This window comes from Melospiza georgiana, chromosome 5 (assembly GCF_028018845.1).
Source record: "Melospiza georgiana isolate bMelGeo1 chromosome 5, bMelGeo1.pri, whole genome shotgun sequence".
Lineage (NCBI taxonomy): Eukaryota > Metazoa > Chordata > Aves > Passeriformes > Passerellidae > Melospiza > Melospiza georgiana.
This window is the reverse complement of record NC_080434.1, coordinates 21,495,378-21,514,181: the sequence shown is the minus strand read 5'-3', so window position 1 is coordinate 21,514,181 and position 18,804 is coordinate 21,495,378. Positions and strand designations below refer to the sequence as shown.

General features: G+C 36.5%; 1 protein-coding gene across 3 annotated transcripts in view; it reads left to right on the top strand.

Annotated features, from left to right (window-relative positions):
• The window catches only part of RAP1GDS1 (Rap1 GTPase-GDP dissociation stimulator 1), a 90,637-nt gene that overhangs the window by 54,636 nt on the left and 17,197 nt on the right, over positions 1-18,804 (top strand). For 2 of the 3 annotated variants that reach the window (XM_058024039.1, XM_058024038.1), the window contains exons 5-6: positions 10,115-10,261; positions 18,101-18,229. In XM_058024039.1, coding sequence (XP_057880022.1) covers positions 10,115-10,261; positions 18,101-18,229 — 276 coding nt within the window. The remainder of the gene's footprint in view (positions 1-10,114; positions 10,262-18,100; positions 18,230-18,804) is intronic. The other variant, XM_058024040.1, reaches the window with a different exon arrangement.

Here is an 18,804-nt window from a genome sequence, read left to right as displayed (position 1 = left end):
CAGATCCCAGAGTTGCTGCATGAAGGCAAGACTATTTCCTAAGTTCAGGAGTGGCTTCTCCTAGAACACAGCTACCATGGAAAGGTAATTCATGACCAAGTCCCAATGCTGAAAGAGATTTAGTACCCTCCATGAGTTAAAGGTGGATTACACGTGGACAAAGACCTCACTGAAAAGATTCATTTCCTCACAGAAAACATGATATGAAAACCTGTTGACCTGTTTTTGTCTGGGTGCTCACATGTGTTAGCCCTCAAAACCCTACTTAATTACCTATTTGAACATGGGAGAAAATACAGAGAATTAAATGCATTACATAAACAGTTAAAGAGGAAAAAATAGGTCAAACTTTTACCAAGCAGCCTTGAGAGCATCCTTTTTAAAGTATTTGTTTTGAAGAAGTCTGTGTTATGTGAATCTCTGAACATCAAGAATACAAGCAAATATAATTGCGAAGCAGGGTAGAAGGAAGCTTTGTTATTACTGATGAGGTTGAGGTCTCCCAGCCTTGCTCTTGTATGCAGAGATACAAGAAACAGTTGAGGCAGATAAAAATATTTTAAGTCAGAAATAATGAATTGCAGACTGTCAGAAGCAACTGTATGCAGATTGTTCAGTCCAACCCTACAGTTTAAGAACAGATACATTACTGCATGTTCCTGTACAGCCTGTAATTGTTCTACACACTTTATCTAGTAAATGCCACATAAACCTCAGACCTCAAATTTTCATCAAAGCAGAAAGTGCAAAGTAAAAAAATGGAGACGTGATCTCTCCTCCTTCCTGCTTTCTCCTGCATTGTATCTACAGCCAAGCAACAAGTACAGTTGCTTGCACTTCCAGATTCCCAGACAACAGAATCCTTGGCCTCATTCATGGGCAGAATTTTATCAGACCTATATTATTAGGTGCAAAGCTCCTCACCCATTATTTCCTTTTAACCACCAGTTATATGGTTTTGCTTATAATCAAAGCTCAATTCTTAGGAATTGTCCAGTCAGAGCATAACAGCTATCCTAGCTGCCTCACCACTGTTTATTCATGAGTCAAACTACAGGTATTTTTCTAGTGTCTGTCTGTCCATCCCTCCTGTCATTCCTCCCTGTGATGTTTCTTTAGGAAGTTTGCCCTTTAAGGGATATTACAGAGGTACAGATGTTATAAATAAGGGATACCTCCCAGACTCTTCTACGTTCTCCCTGCACCTTGGCTCCACATGCAATGTAAAGATCTCATGTCCATTTTTTGAAAAGGTTATATTCAATATGGTTCTTGCTGCAAAAAGATATGTATTAAGTCAGTGCAGAATGGCTAATTCTGCTGTAGATAAAGGCTAAGAATTATTTGCTACCATCAGCTCTGGCCATTGGGGTATTAAGTTAAAGCAAAGCATTATCCAAATTGCGCCTCATGATCACGTAATGAACACCCTGGTGATTAGTACACACTTCAGCTCTCTCTGGTGGCTTTTTTCACAGAAGCCTGGGAAGAGTCTGGTGACTGGTCTCATGTGGCTGATCAAGTGCATGGGGGACAGGGAAACTGAGACTACAGTTTTCAAATTAGGCCTACTTTCTTGCAAGACCAACAAGACAATGTGGGAGAAAGAAAAAACCTGTCTGTAGCCAGGTCTCTCTCCTACTCTGACACCCCCTACACCAGAGCAGTTTGTCTAGTTGAAAGATTAGGTCAATTAAATAATTTTTATCAATTTTAGTGGACAATGATACTATATTAAATTAGTAGTATTTTCTTAGCAAATAATAGCTTCACAATATTTTTTATCATGAAGTTTGCAATGCACATGCTATCCTAATGTCAGTGATCTTTGTACAGGTAACTTGTTAAATATTTCAGTTCTGAAGTGATTGATAAACTATTTTTCTGTGTTTTTATATAGCACTGTGCACATGATAGAGGCTGCCATACTTATGCTATAAAAGTAATAATCTAAGAGGAAGTGAAAGGCTGGGATATTTAGAGCCTGATTCAGAAGCCATACAAACTAGAGGGAGGCATTCTGATTGACTTCAGTTGAGATTAGATTAAGCTCTTACCCATTAGAAAATATTTCCTTCTTGCTGTTTAGAGCATTCACATGTTCTGAAAGCTAGCAAAGGAAATTAAGCTCTCCATATATCTTGTAGTGGAATGAAAAATTTCCCATTCTGTCCTTCCATAATATACATATTAATGGTAGTGTTTAGAGACCTTGTGTAATCCAGAAATTACTTCTTTTTGTACCACAGCCTTGTTTCTTCATGAAACCACCAGCTTGGGTACATGTTCTTAGCAACCATACTTGGTATGTAAGCATCTTATACAGCTGGAAAGAAGCTAAAAATGCCAGCTCATTCTATATCTCCTCTGACAGCTGCTTATCTACCTTTCTCAGCAGGAGATTTATTGGGTCCTTTTCTCATTTCCAAGCCATGTATTTCTTTGTTATCTATGCAGTCTTACTTGTATTGATGGCAAGCCTCCTAGCTGAATTTCAGCTACGTGGCCTTTCACACAAAACCAGATCCCTCTTCATCTCAGCCTCAACTCCAGAACATGAACATTTTATCACATCTTGTTAAAAAGATCTTATACATGCTATAAATTCCATAACCTCAGCTGCCTATTTTATAAGAATCTACAGATCTCTTGCAGGCATCTGGTACAGAAGACTAAGTACAAAAATAAGAAACAGCTCAATTGTACAGTTGTGTTCTCTCAGGAGATGTGATTAATTTCAGATCTACAGGAGAAAATCAGACACTTTAAAATAAAACATACTGGAAAGAAGTCAAATTCTTCAAAAAATGGCATAACCTTTTTCATCACCATATGGAAAACCAGCAGAATCCTAGAACACAACTGATGTAGATAATGGTACACTACTGCCTAATCACTTTTATGAAGGTCACCCTGATTCATGCAGCTAGGCAGAATCTTAGCACGATTTTTCACTTATCATTGTACTAGATCCTACCAAATGCATATGCCACCTACTAAGATGTTTCCTAAGAAATACCAAGATATCAAGACCAGAGTCCTTAGATTGTTGCTTGAAAACTGAGTGTTTTGCTTGCAGAGAATTCAAAAATTCAAGGTTTTGACTGTAAAGTAATAGTGCTTTAGCATTACCACAGCATTTTTACTTCAGAGGTCCTTGATTGTGCAGGTTTTTCTCCAAGGCTCTGGACACAAGTAATGCATCAGCTGGAAACTAGAGCGTATGTATGCCAACATATACTTCCTCAGTAATATAGAGTTCTTACTAGCAATTAATTGTGAATGTTCTTAGGAAGCAGTAAAACAATATTATTCTAACTTCTTATTTTACAGCTGGCCTAAATGGAATCAGAATGATGAGGAAATCTTTCTAGATCATCAGAAAAAAGAAATTTGAGAGATGATGCAAAACCTCTGAGTTCTCAGGCTCGGCTCCTCCTAGGCTTCATGATTTGGGACAAGTAGCACTGACTGCACATCCAGGCCTTGCCTTAGCTGTTTGTAGATCCCAGATCCACTTATTACTTTTTCAATTCTTGGAATAATTGTTCTTCTTTTTTTAGCAGGGAAAGAAAAGTACCCTGGTAGAATCCACAAATATGCTTTATGGTTGATTCTTTTGCTTTTGTTTTACTTTTTTCTTCTTGGGCTTTTCCCAACCTATTCCAAATCCCCATGGGTTTCACACTTTCTGGGACAGCTCCTCTGGCTGCTTTGGTGGAGACCCACAGCTCATTTGGGCTCCTTTCAGTAGCAGCCAGCAGCACACCCCTGTTCTGCACCATGACTGTGACCATGCCATGCTCACTTCACACCCTTCCTCTTGGAGAGTTTGAAGCTGAGAGACAACATCGCACTGCAGGCCTGGGAGTAGGAATTCTAAATTAATTGTGGTGTGTGGGTCTATTCTGTTAATAGCAAGAGACTCTATAAATGCTTTTTTTCCAGTGTAGAAAAACTGCCTGCTGTTTTACTGTGTAATTGGGTTCCATGATTTATTTTGTGCTGTATGAAATACTAAGCTGGCTTCAGCTCTGACTTACTCTCATAAACCTAGAGTAATTTGTTTGACTGCAATGGAATTACTAAGGAGTTTCATAGAGTTATAAAATCAACTGAAGAGTCTGCTGCAAGCATATTGTATATGAAAAGGAAGGCAAAGCTACATTCAGCTTTGAGGACCTTTACCTGACTTTAGTATATCTACATAGAACATTCTCTTCTTCTCTAAGTTGGCTTCTTTAATTTCAAACAGAATTTAGTAGCAGTAATTACTACATTTTAATTACACATTGAAGTATCCTTGGAATCCAGAGCAAATTACTTGCCAATACTGAGTGTAGTAGTGTTGTATGTCTTGTTGCTGATAAAAACATTTCTGCTGCTGTATTAGAATATCAGATCCACTAGTACCATTTGACTGGAAGTAAAGTATTGAAGTCTTGAGCAGTAAATTCATCACTGTTCTTTTGTCTGAAATAAGAAACAAATTATTTTTCTTGTATTAATATGACATAAGAGGAATATGACTAATAAGCATATGTTAATGAAATTGAATTCTGGTCTTGAATCCAGCTTGTATTTGAATGCTATCTCAGCACAGCATTAGGGAGATTTCAATACCTGCACACTTACCTTTCCCTTTAAATGTTCTGCCAAGCTCCTCACTCTGTAAACAAAAGAAATCATGAAAGAGATTAGGGCTAGATGGCACTGATATCCTGTGGTCCACATATTGAACATATTATGAAGAGTCTACCAAAAATATCTCTAGATTTCTGTTTGGATACATTTAAAAATTGTATTTGATTGTTAGTATAAACTAATTGCATAAGAGGGCCAATACACTGCTGCATGAGTTGTCATCAGCCAAAAAAACTGCTGGCAACAGTTTTATCCAAAAAGATCAATTCTGCCTATTTTCAGTCCTCGAAGGGGCTGTATTAAAAGTTAATGTTCTCCTAGTTTACTGTTTACATATTTATTATTTTAGCAATTATTCTAAAATAATAACTTATCAAACTGTACCTTCAATGCTTACCCTTAGGGCTAAGGATAGCTGCCAGCATTTTAAGATTAACTGACTACAGGACAATTCTGTTATCTGAAGCAAACATAACTAATTCAAGATTGGTTTTTTCTTTGTAAAGCAAAACTTTTAAGATTACATTAATTTATTTTAACCAGTAATCAAATAAAACAAAACTGGATTTCTGGTAACCAGCAGTATAATTCCTAGAGGAATTAATAAAGGAAAGGGAAGTTGCAGTACAACGCAGAGCAATCCCAAAAATTATCTTTCAAACTATTAAAACATGAATCTCATGTGTAATGTCCCTCTTAGACATTGCACAGAAGATATGGAAAAAGCAGCAAACAATGGTAGTGTGGTATAATCACATGAAGTTTTCTTTCCTTGAAAAATAAAATTAATGAAATGCTACTGTGTGTTGTGGTCTGTAGTCATGCAGTCAGAGACCTGACAGGGGCAGTGACCAAAAAGCATATACAAACCAGACTGAGGATAAAAAGTAGAGTCAAGTGTTAAAACTGAATGACAGAATTGTGTGGAAAGTTTTAATCTTACAGTGTTCAGGCAGGGAAAGAAAAGGTAAAGTTCCAGTTTATCTAAGTGGCAGTATTTTTCTAGTGTATACATAGGTAATGTCATTTACACTAGCTCAGGGTTTGCCATTGCTTTTTGAATATTTCCTTTCTTTTTTTCCACATGTGACCAGGATTTTTTTCCCTTGGAGTTCTACTCCTGCAGTTTTTTCCTTACACATGTTTGTAATATCTGTCACATCATAATTTCCTTGCAGCAGCAGCCAGTTTGCTATCAGACCATTATGGTTTCAAGTGAAAGAATAAGCAGCAGGAGCAAATGCGTGCCTCACCACAAAGGTCTTGCAGAGAGGACCTAATTAAAAAACAGGGGAAAATAAAAATAGAACACATAGAAAGAACAGTCCCTCCCACCCCCCAACTTGGGCTAATGTAGATTAGTTTTTCTTTTTTTAATTAAGAAAAGCAAGAAAGAGTTATCTGTAAAGCACTGTCCCATCTAAGCAATATTTTGGTCAAAAAATGCAGGATTGTAGTTAAAAGTAATAACAATGATGTAATTAAAGTAAAATGGCAGTATGTCACTTAAATGATTTGATCATTGCACAAGTAAAAAGAATTTTTAAATAAATACTGTATTTTTCCTGTGTCACCCAAATTTGCTGTCTTGGCAATTTGGTTTATACAAATCAGGGACCTTGATCATGCTGATGATGTTTTCCTCCCTGACTTGCACCATTTATACCAATGCAACTATTTAAACCAATAAACTTGTGCAGAACATGAACTGGGGAAAGGATAATTCAGGTATCCAGTTGCAAGACAAAACTAGAACATTTCAAAGTATAAATCTGATACTTAAAGCCCAAAAGCTTATTTTTAAGAAATGCCAACAAATTATTTGCTAGCTGATCATCTGAGAAATGGGTGTATTTTTTAAGCCTAAATATTTTCTGATAATCTCTTTCTATTTTGGCACAACCTTTTTTCTTGACTTAGATTTTTTTTCTTGTTAACATTTTGTAACTTAATGATTTGTGTTAGGGCTTGGTGAATTAGGGAAAAAAACTCGAGGGAAAGTGATGCAAACGGCTTAGGAAAAGTAAATTGAAACCACTCTAAATGCTGCATTGTAAAGATTTAACAATCCCGTACATTAAAAAAGTTTTGTTGTTGACTTTGGGCACGGTTGAGCAACAGAAAGATTTGACAAGACTATTCACAGAGGGAATGTCAACAGTTACAGTAATTTGATAATCCACTTAAAACCCTTTTTTTGCATAAAACTCCTTTGAGCAACTCTGGATAGAAAAAGGGACTGTACCAATTCTTAGAGACAGTTGTGTTGAATTGGGCTAGAGAATATTGTGAAGTAATAACTCATCTTGTAATAAATCTTACTGTACATTTTACAGGGAAAAGAATCTGTCTGGTTTCTTAGGTTCTCATTCTGGCATCTTTAGACTGCATTACATGTACTTAATGCTATACAGCAGCTTTGCCCTTTGTGAGCTGCAGAGAAGCATTTTTAAAGAAATGTGAATGCTGTCATTAAACTGTTCAATCACTGTTCTCTTAGGAATAGAAAATGTTTATTTAAAAAGGTCACAGGGAAAAAAATTCAACACAGCTTCTGGGAGGCTTGGAAGCACGTTAAGTGTGGGAGTTCATAGAGCTGCTGAACTGCAAGGTAATAGTTGGATTGAGAACAAGACTCAGCAACATGCTGTGGGCTTGTTTTGACTGTAAATGATCTGGAGTTTGATGAGTATTCTTGTGTGCAAAATCTGTTCCTTAGCGACAGAGGACTAGTGAGAAGCGAGTTGGTGAAATGCACACGAAGCATTCTGAGTCAGGACTACACTTTCTGCTTGGGGATGCTGCAGTGTCACAGCAGTGCTGGCAGTGGGTAGGCAGGACCTTCAGAGTTTTCCTCTGACATCTGGCACAGGATTCTTTGTGGCCTTGCACTAATGAGCTGAGTTAATCCTCTGGGGCAAAGAAGGCAGCACCAGGAGATCCTAATTATAGCACTCACCCAGGTCTGCTCTTCACTCAGCTGCCTGGGGCAGAGAAGCAGCCATGCAGGGTGAGCTCCAGCATGGGAAAGAGGGAGAGCAACACACTCCGTTATGGCATCTCCTTTACAAGTCTGCCAGCATATGCAGTCCTGTCAAAGGCTGGCTCTTACAGCCTGCCACCTTCTGAGGTTCATTTGTACCTAATTTTTTGAGTGTACCATAAGGCCAGACATTTCTTGGAGTGAGATTTTTTTCTTAATCTTCCTCCTTTACTTTTGCTGTCTGTACAGCAGAGGCTGGTGATCTGTTTACTTAACAAAAACATTGTGTGGATAAGAGTTTTGTCATGTATTTGAAGTGAGAGACTGTGCAGCGGTTTTTGACAAACCAGAGATATTTGAATTGAAAGGATACATTACTTAAATTTTTCATAAAATATCATCACATAGTAATTTTCAGTAGAGTTCTGCCAAATTCTGTCCAGGTAAGGAACTTAGCTTGTAACCTTTTTTTTTTTTTTTTTTTGTGTTTTAACACTTGTTTCCAAACACTCACCAAACTCTATCTTTCTATTATAAGTTGCTTACATATTTTACATGTAGTTCATCAACATCAAGACACCGAGTTGAGCTTGAAATGTGATTCTTACCTGAATTTATCATCTTTGTTTGTTGATTTAAGTTGCATGATAGTAACTTGAAGACCACATTCAGTCCATCTGATCCAGAATCAGTGATTCAGTTTCATTTTGCATTTCTGTTTTGATTCACAGAACAGATGAGTTAAATCATGTATTTACATAAATTTTCTAGTAAAAAATACCAGAAGAGGATAAATAAAGCAGAATGCTTGAATATTCCAACCCAAATCACTTTTTATTCTCTGCTGATTTGGTACATGTAAGCACTGAGTCTAAACACCTGACTATATTGTTTCACTGTATTTTCATGTAGGACTTCCTTTTGTTTCAGCATTACAGCTATGTTTGTTATGGCATCAAGGATCTGAGAAATTTCTTTTCTGTTTATCCTTTTTTTAATAGTTGCTACTTGACACAGAGTCCTACCTTGAATTTATCTGTTTAATAGATTATAATTTCTCCTTTTTCAAAATGAAGTAGACATGCCAGCAGCAAAACACAGGTTTTTGACATCCTGATCCTGTCCAAGGTGCAAACAGTCATGGCAGTGAATTTGTTCTGCAAAATTCTTTCTACTTTGCTAATAATTTAAGATCTGCCAAGAATTACCCTTTCTTCAGCTCCATTCAGCAAATTTTCTGAAGTCCCTACATGCAATACTTAGAATCCTGTTCCTTATATATAGTATAAGGGGTATAAAAAGTTCATGAATGGTGTTAGCAAGAACTGGAAGATTTAGAAGTTTCTTTTGCAGAGCATTGGAACACTTTACAGTGGAACATCATATTATAAACGTGCACAGCCTTGGGTTTCATGCTGAATATGTTGCAGAATGAAGAAAACTTGGTGCTTGACTTGCACATATGATGGGGAGAGAGAGAGAGGAGGGATGGTAGAGTGTGAATAACAAGGAGAAGAGGAGATTTGCTTTGGGGCCATGAAGAAATTGAGGAGAGGGCGTTATTTTTTCTTATATTGCAAAACTTTAGAGAGTCCCTCCTCCTTCCCCCCCCCACAAGGTTTTGTTTTCATCCAGATTTTCCAGCTGATTCCAGTGATAGCTTACATGGAAATCTCTCCTTTTGGAAGCCCTGGAATTTAGTTTATTGACTGTTGTCTATTGCTTATTGCTTACTGCTGAGGAAGGAAGCAGTATTGATGATTACTGTAATAGAAGGCCTATTTTTCCTTTATTCCTACACTGTTGTGTCAAATCTGATTTGTTGTATAGGAAGAGTTCCATACAAAGATTATGATGTGTTATTTACAACCCTTCAGAACATTGTGGTCTTTTATAGATGCAGAGTAAAGTTTTATTTTAGCCACACAAAAAGTATCTGATAGTGGTATTAAATTTCAGCTACAGAAGTGCAGAGAACATGCTGTGTGACAGACTGAGTGCATGAACAATTGCCACTGGGAACTAGCACCTCTGTCTGCTTTGTCCATTTTATTCCTCTTTTTGTTTTTAAGTAATGAAAGCAATTTATTTTCTGTATTTCAATTTCTTGATCTGTGTGACAGCAAGAGTAATTTACCTGTATATGGACTAAGCTGTGTCAAGTGCTCAGAACCTCCCTCTGGCAAAACTCAGTGCATCTTCAGACTATTATTTATCAGCTCCAGCAGCTCTGCCTCAAACACTGAACTCCTCTACAAAGGTATTAGTGCCAGGTGCTTAATCCTTTTTGTTGTAGGTGTTTTAACTTTCCTAGCTCTGCTGCACTAAAAATTGGCCCTCAGGCATCTCTCTAGATGAATTTGACAACAGTGGTGGAATGACTTCACTCTGTTTAAAAGCTTCATTTTGTATGATTACTGTTACGTTCGGGATTCGACGGTGGGGATTGGTTTCATTTTTTTTTTAATGTAACTCTTTGTTTTACAGATGAGGGCAGGAACGCAGTTGACCATGCAGGTGGTGCACATATTGTAGTAGACCATTTAAGGTCACTGTGCAGTAAAACAGATCCAGCCAGTGAGAAGCTCTTGACTGTCTTTTGTGGCATGCTGATGAACTATAGCAATGAGAATGGTAAACAACACCGAAAGTTTGCTTTATGTCTACCAGGAGAACAACCCCAACAAAAAAAGATATAAAGTTAAAATCATCTGTAGGTTTACATTGTGGATGCTTAACACTAAGTTATTCTAAAGAGATCAGGGACCTAATTCACACATATTATTTTCTGTTTTAGTAAAATTATGTTCCCAAAAATACTAGATATATTCCTGACACAATTCCATATAACATAAATTGTGTGAAGTTTTAAGATCAGCGTCTGGAATTTACTTCTTTGTCTAAAAGCAACGCATAAAGATGCTTCACACAGATTTACAGAAGCTAATTAGAAGGCTACATTAAGTCCTCTCTCAAGTAGTATCAAAATCATGAGACTAATTTGTTGTAGATGTTCAGTGTTGTTAATTATTTGAGGGTGTATATGCCAAACAGTTCTCCTTGTGAAATGTATGTAAAACCATATGTTACATTGTTCTAAAGTAAATGGGAAATCATTTATTGGTATGTTCAACACTGTTCCGTGTCTACAAATTATGTTTATGTTCATTATCCCATTAAGTGGAGATGTTTAGGGACTGGGACAAAAACATGACAGTATATTAAATGAGAAACCCTCAACCAATGAGAGTAACACAATAGCATTCTATATTAGTTGTACAAACTAGTACCTAGCTTGTTTCTGCACACAAGTGTTTTAATGTGTCAAAATATATTTAAAGCATTCACACATTTTCAACTTTTCAAAATGAAAATAGAATACATTAGGGAGGCTACAGAGAGGCTGTTCTCCTGACTTGCAATGGCACAGATTACAAATACAGTTAATAATTATATTGTTTTACATTTCCTGAATTGCAGTGTTTCATCTTAGGAAGAAATATCTTCTTTATTATTTACTCACCATTTCCTGAAAGAAAGCACTTGCTGTAACTCACTTTCCAATCCTATGCCCCCAAAAGTTTTCTACTTTTCAGGATGGTCCATAGGCTTTATTGTATATATTTTTAATCTGCTTTATCATCTCTTCTAGCATAGTTTCCACATGTGTCTTCTGTGCCATCTCTCTAGAGATCTCAGCTCTTTGTGTTACTCATCCAGCTCCAAATATAACTGTTGTATGTGTCTCATCTCCTTCACTTGTTCTTACATTGGGTTTTTTCCTCCTCTTTTCTTTGTATTATGTAAGGATTCTTGTTTACAGTACTTCCTCCATCTTCTCTAAATAGCAACTTTCTAGTTCCTTCATTTCATATAGTTTCCAGGAATTGTTTTGCTTGACCACTTTGCATGAGTATCACATGTATTATATTTCATTGTTAACTCAGTACTTTTCTTTGTTACAATATTTGGAGCAAATATATATTCTCACCTCTAAGCTACCAGAATGCTCTGTATTAATTAAGACTAATGAGCATACAGTAGACTAGGTAGCTCCAGACAGATGAATCTAGAAGCAATGTGTAGAGATACTGTTATCAGTTTTGCTTCAGTGACCAAGCTCCTAGCAGATCTTCTCTAGGAAAACTAATTATGAGATAAATCTCCCAAACAAGCAGCTTCTGAACAGCTTAACTGTTAGGAACATTGAATAAATGACTCATTCCATCTAGTAAGAGAGCTTATTCTGATGCAATCAATAAAGCAGTTGTGTGGTTCAGTGACAGCCAGGAGGATTCACTAGCTGCTCTCCTCTCTACTAAAGGACATCTTTCATCTCACACTATTCACAGGAGCCACTGAAGCAGTGTCAGAAGTGAGAAATGCAGGAGTATTCCAAGCTCTTCGATCAGGGTGCTCACCGGCCCCATGTTCTACCTCTCATCAGGGAGGAGTGCTGGCAGTTTACCAAACCTCCACCTTACCCCACACACTTGATTGTCTCCATGAGGAAGGGTCTCTTTTGTAGGAACCCAGCTTATGTTTGGCCCAGCATTCATGGGTAGACTGCGTAAGATTTGTGTCCTCTAGATTTGTGTCCTTCAGCACCTTCATAAAATATGGCATCCTGATGTTAAATCATACAACTGCTGAGCCTTTCTTATTTTCACAAATTGTGAATTTGCTTGCTGACTGGGGCAACCATTAAATTAAACCCCAAATAATATGAAAAATCAATATTAAAAAAAAAAAAGTGATTTAGAGGACGAAATTTTTAGAAGAAAATTTAGCGACCATACCTGTAGCATGTGAATGCAGAATGAGGTAGTTGACCTCTCTTGCCAGTTTTAAGAGTCGCAAGTACAGTTGGACCGTAATTGTGAGCTGGTCTAAAAATACCACCTGTGGACCACCATGAATTTTCAGGACAGCAGTCAGTGTCAACTAGGAGCCTGAGTCAACCACACACTTCCATGCATTGCAGCAGCAGGTGAATAATATTCTGACTAAATGCAGTTCTTTGCTAACCTGTTAAACATCAAAATGGAGATTGCCCTGACAGTTAATTGTAGTCACAACTTAGTGAATACCATTTTTGGGATTTACTTGCAAATGTTTGATCCCAGCTATTTACAAAGAAGATAAAACACTGCACTGGTTTTGCTGAAGGATGAGCAGTAAGGGGTTGCAGCCTAGAGTCACAGATTTCTTTGTCCGTAGTTATGGAAACCAATTGGACAAAAATAAAAGAAAATATATTAGGGAAGAAGGAAGTGTTTCAGTCTTTGAAATAGCACTTCTACATTCTCTTTTCATGTTTCTATAATCTTTTCTGGCTTGGCATGCTGTGTTAAAAAGTTACAGGTGGGGACTTGGAAGATTTCTTTAACTGCTCTTAATGACTTGCACTCTTTTAATTTGTACTAGCTATCCAGATAAGGACCATTACAGCACAGTTGGTTCTTAGTTGCATCTAATTATCTGTGAGCACCCTAATATTTTCTAATCATCAGCATTTTATGAGCAAAAGACTATATAAATTGTCTTAGTTGATTCCAAGCATCTTGCCATGCCCAGTCAGCTAATTGCCCTCTTTTTCCAATAGCTACTACTTCATTATTAGTAACTATCAACTGCTTTATTTTTTTAAACATGAGAGACTCAGTCTGGAGTACTTTAAGGGATTTATCACACATGAGTTTTACAAAAAAGGCAAAGGCAACCAAGGAGCAGCTACAAGTAAGACTTCCTTTTCCTAAACAGAGCAAATTAATGGAGCATTCTTCTATCTCATCCTGATTCTGGACACTCAGCTTGCAATTGTAACTCCAGTTATAACAGTGTTGTCTAAGCTTTAAAAATAGGAATCCTTTTACAAGGTTCTTGCATCATCTGCTTGTGTTCAGGAATGATTTTTGCTTACTGTCTCTCAATTCTTTCTTTGCTTCCTTGGTATCTTATAATTTCAATAGTAACTACAATTGTTAAGACAACAAACTCAATCTTTGGCATTTCTTGCAGTTCTTTTAAGCTTAAAAAAAGTGCTGATATTTAATTGCACTGCTAGAAATTAGAGGGTTTTTTTTCTGATGGGAAACATCCCTCTGCCTTCAGCCCAGGTTATCTCAATCCTCTTGTCATAATTTTATTTTACTACCCAAATTCAATCAGACACAAATAGCTCATCCCTGCTTTCAGTTATTAGCTTCTGTGTAGCCAATAATCTGCTTGAAAGCAAGAAGCAAAGCAGGCTTGGATAAAGAGGGGAAAACTAATAACTAATCTAATAAAACTAACAATCATATGCAAACACTCATGTAAAAGAGTTACAAATATGAATGGTTGTTCTGCAGATCCCATAATCCTGTGAGGCAAGACTTTTTGCAAGTAAATGGGATCAGTCCATAAGGTAACAAATTGTCTCTCGAGATCTCTAAAACAAACCAGGAAGGCTTTTTAAAGAAATGCAGAAATTATGGAAGAACTAGGCCAATTGGCTTATTAGATAGTCAAATTGGAGATCAGGAGTTAACTGGATACTGTATGCATGTGTGAAAGTATACATACATTTACATATGTGAGCATATATATGTAGATAAAAATAATTACCTTTATAGCTTGCTGCCTCATTTCATTTCATAGCAAACTTCAGTCTGTTGAGATTGTCTTTCCTTCAGCACCTTCATAAAATGTGACATCCTGATGTTAAATCATACAACTACTGAGCCTTTCTTATTCTCACAAAACTCTTAGCAACTGGAATGAATGTTGGTGTCTGATGTGCACTGTTGACCATCTGCAGAAGCTATGTAAATATACAAGAAATGAAAGGGAGATTTATGGAACCATTATTATGGTCTGACAGCAATATTTCAGTAATGCTTCCTCCTAAGACTTACCTTTGCTAATTTTCATGCTTGTCATTTTGTTTCATTTACATCACAGCTAGAGATGCCTAGCATGCTCAAGACCTAAATATACTGAATTGCAAAGTAACCTAAAGTATGCAAAAGCAGATAAAAAGTATGTTCCCTACCACAGTGAGATAATCAATAGAATCACTTTTATGTTCTGTCATGATTTAACATAGCTGTGGGGATTGCAAGCAGGTTTCTCTAGGGTATGAAATTATGCCATCAATTTGTACAAAACTAGTTTTCCTTCAGTATTATAATCACAGTTATTGATGGGACACAAATGATGAGGTGTTTTCTGAAACTCTTTTCAAAATCATGAATTAGCCTAAATCAGCATTTTTAACTAAAATGTCCCCAATAAAGTTCTCAATTTGGGATATTCTCCTCAGATGTTACTCTTTGGAGTTTCCATGTGTGTCACCGAAGGACATGGAGCCATTGAAATTCAAGTTTTAGGTAGGTAATCTTTGTGCTGGCGCATGTATTGATTGCCTTTTATCTACCTGTATATGCATCTGTACAGCATCACTGTCAGTGCTTTTCACCCCAAAAGAACACACAGACACTGTGAAACACGTGATAGCAGTGTAAATTGTGGTTTTAAGTCATAAATTCAGGAGAGGAATTCAGTTTTTCATGCTTCCTGCTCTCTGTGCATAAAGTTCTGCTTAGGAAGTGGACAGAAGTGCTGTTTCATCCTGAAACACAATGTTGCCTGGCATCATGGCTCACTTTAGTCCTGTGTCAGGCAACTGATTGTAGGTTGGATGCATGTTTCCCCAAAATGGTCTCCTGCTCTAGTGAGGCATTTACAATTTCTGCAGTGAAAGGCCAAGATACACAGTTAGTCCAAGTTACCTAGTCTGAGGTTTTCCTAGGGCAGAGAGAGAACTGCTGGCAGTTCCTCCAGCTGAGACTGAACCACTTGGATATTTTTAATTTATCTGAAATAAAAAGTGCTGTGGGTCTCCATATCAGTGAGGTGCCTGATACTTTTCTCTTAAAATGCTTAATAGACTTTGCTAGAGAAAGAGCCTCCTGTTGGTGATAATGACAGATGTAAATGTCAGGTCCAGAATTTGTATGGCAAGCCCAGGCTTAAGTATAAACATTGCAAATAGCTGCTGGCAGCCTTTTATTTTCAAAGGTCTTGCTTTGTGACTCAGAGGGTTGCCCTGTCTTTGTCAAAGGAGAAAATTTTAAGTTTTAAATTAACACTTACTGCTGTTAAGGCAATGTTTACCTTATGTCAATTCTTGTAATGCCATTCTTATCACTGTAGATATTTCCTGTACTCAGGTGCCATCCTTCTATTCTGGGAAAATCAGACTGGTATGGAGTCTGATATAATACCTGACATTTGACCCAATACAATTATTCTTTTTTAGAATATGTTTTTTTCATTTTTTTAGTTTGGAAATTCTAGAGGTCCTTTAGTCAGTGCACTCTGTGCTCTCTTGAACAATGATATATCTTTCTATCTGACTCTTAAGATTCCTATTTCTTTTCAAAGATTATGTGGTTTCCCTCCATGCTTTTTATATATTTTATATTAAGAAAGAGACAGCAGAACTAAAAACCTACTCAAAATGGAGAGTTTATGCTTCTGTTGCTGGAATGAAGTCCACAGAGATTGTCTCTTTATCCATTACAGTTGGATAAAGAGATTTTTAGAGTGACTAAAGGTATAGTCTAGTAACAAAACAATTTCTTTCCAAATAATTTTCTATGGCATTTGTGGTTTGTGTCTTTGTTCTCCTACTCTCCATGACGACCAGTTTTCCTCCAGAATTTTTAAGTGTTTACAGGGGACAATCACAAACCAAGGACAAAAAGAGATTATTTACCAGTAACTTGAGTTCTCCTACACAACAATTTTCTCTGTAGAACCATTCCATCTCCCTCTCTCCCCAGGTTTCCTATTGAAAGACAGATTTTTCCAGTCAGTTTGGAATGAAGTAGGAGGGTGTAGTAGTGACTCACACATCTGCCAGAGGTAAAATGGCATTCAATGCATGCGCTAGTACAATTTGTACTTACCTGAAATTTGACAACTTCAACAGCTCTTTGGTGTCTGACATGGCATTCTCATAAATTTCACTAAAGACCATGAATCTGTGGAAGAGGTAATCCCTCCCCCCAAAAAAGGAAATTCAGTTACTGGTAAGTAATACAGTTTTTTTAAAGATGTCAAGCCATAAGGATTCCTGCTCATCCCCAATAACCTATAATAACCATGCCATTTACTTACTTGGTACATCAAATTCATAATTATTATCTAAGTATTTTATACTGAATACAAATGAGCTAAACATTCTGGAAGCTTTCATAATTTTCATTATATGAAAATTTCAAGGAGTTTTTTGAGAACATGAGATGATTCTAAATTTGCTAAACTTCAGATGTCATATGGTTTTATCTCCCTGTAAAAATCTGCTTTTTTTATGGCTCTGACGCCACACATATAAGAATTCCAACTGATTTCAGTTGCCTAGAATTAATTCCTTAACAAGAAAACCACACTAAAAAAAACCCCAACAACCAAACAAATGAAAAAAACAAACAACAAAAAACCACCCCACCCCAGAACTCACCAGTAGGGCTTGACCAAAAGCTAAATTAAGTAATACAGTTCTCTTGGCATCACTGGGCTTTGGATCCTTGTCTTTTGAGTCTGTAACATTTAAACATAGTTGAAGTGCTTTAGAAACAAAGGAAAAAAAAGATGCTTAGGAAAATTACTAAACAACATCTGGTATGTTTATGTCTGCTTCATTCTATTCAACTGTGAAACAATGTTTTTCTTCTTTGCTTTGTTATAGGTAAAATGTGTAAGAGGAAATACTGTTATAAATAATCTTTTAAACCAATCATGTTTCTGCCTAACCATCAGAGCATCTTTCTATTTGCAGACACCTAGGAGCAATACTTTTCTTACTTGTAAATACTATAAACTTTCATCCTGTGCAAGAAATTATCAGAATGGCTTCTAAGGACTTTTCTTAAACCTTCCATTTTTTGTCTTTATTAAACTTTCTTTTTTCTCAAGCTCTTCATAATCTACATTGTGACTTCCTGTGTTTATGAAACTTTTCATGTTTATTTCAGTGCCAGTTTATATTCATTCTAATTTTAATTTTCCAGTTTTGATCTTTAATTTTAAAAAGAGTGTATAGAAAAAGCTCTCAGATAAATCACTATTTCATTGACCTTGCTCAGATCAATTTCAGTCAGCTAGTCTCAGTGAGCCCAGAATCAAACCTGACATTTATTAGGAACCTGATAACCACAAAATTGTCAGTAGCTGCATAATTCACTATATGCTATGAACAGATCAGGAAGGAGTATTTCTGGAAGTACACTCCATTGCCAGGGACAAGAATTATGAGTCCATATCTCAAATCTGAACCAAATCCTAGTCTGAAGAGTAGAGGAGACAGAAATTTTAATGCTGCTTAGCCTAGAAGTTGCTTTATGTGAAAAATGCTTTTTTGGTTAAAAGAACAGTACTATGAAGAGAAATGCTAATTCACTGTTGTACTCTCTTTTTATGTAGATACCTTGCAGTCACAGCTTATCAATATGGGTGTTATTCCTACGTTAGTGAAATTGTTGGGCATTCATTGCCAAAATGCAGCTCTGACAGAAATGTGCCTTGTTGCATTTGGCAATTTAGCAGAACTCGGTAAGTCCACGATACTAATCTCAAATTTACATCCAGTTTTCATAATGTTAAGTTTTAGTTAAAGACTAACAAAAGCTCATTCAAGTCCTTTTGGTACATTCAACAATAACAGACAAGTAATTTTTGCTTATTTTCTCTAGAATATATAGTTGTCTCTTTTTTTCCCCTTTCAGTTACTGAAATTTATTTGAGTACTTAATTCAACCTTATGTTTTATGTTACTGTGCTTCAGTTCAACTAAGCACATTTTAAATCATCTAAACAGTATTTCCATAGCACTGCTACTAAATGTGAATTATTTATTAATAATATAAATATTGTATACCAGTGTAGCTCCACAAAGTTTTATCGAGATTAAATTTGGCTCATGAAAATCTCTGAATGAAATTGAGGCAGGCACAGGCATTAATCTGCATATATAGTATTATTTTAAATACAGAATTTTAATATACTCTGTTCTAAATACCTCCATGTATAAATCATGAATAGATGTTAATTTTAGTTAGAACTCCATTTAAATTGAAGTTTGTGGCCCTGCTTTGATCTGATGTCTTTTCAAGCAGATCACTTTTCAT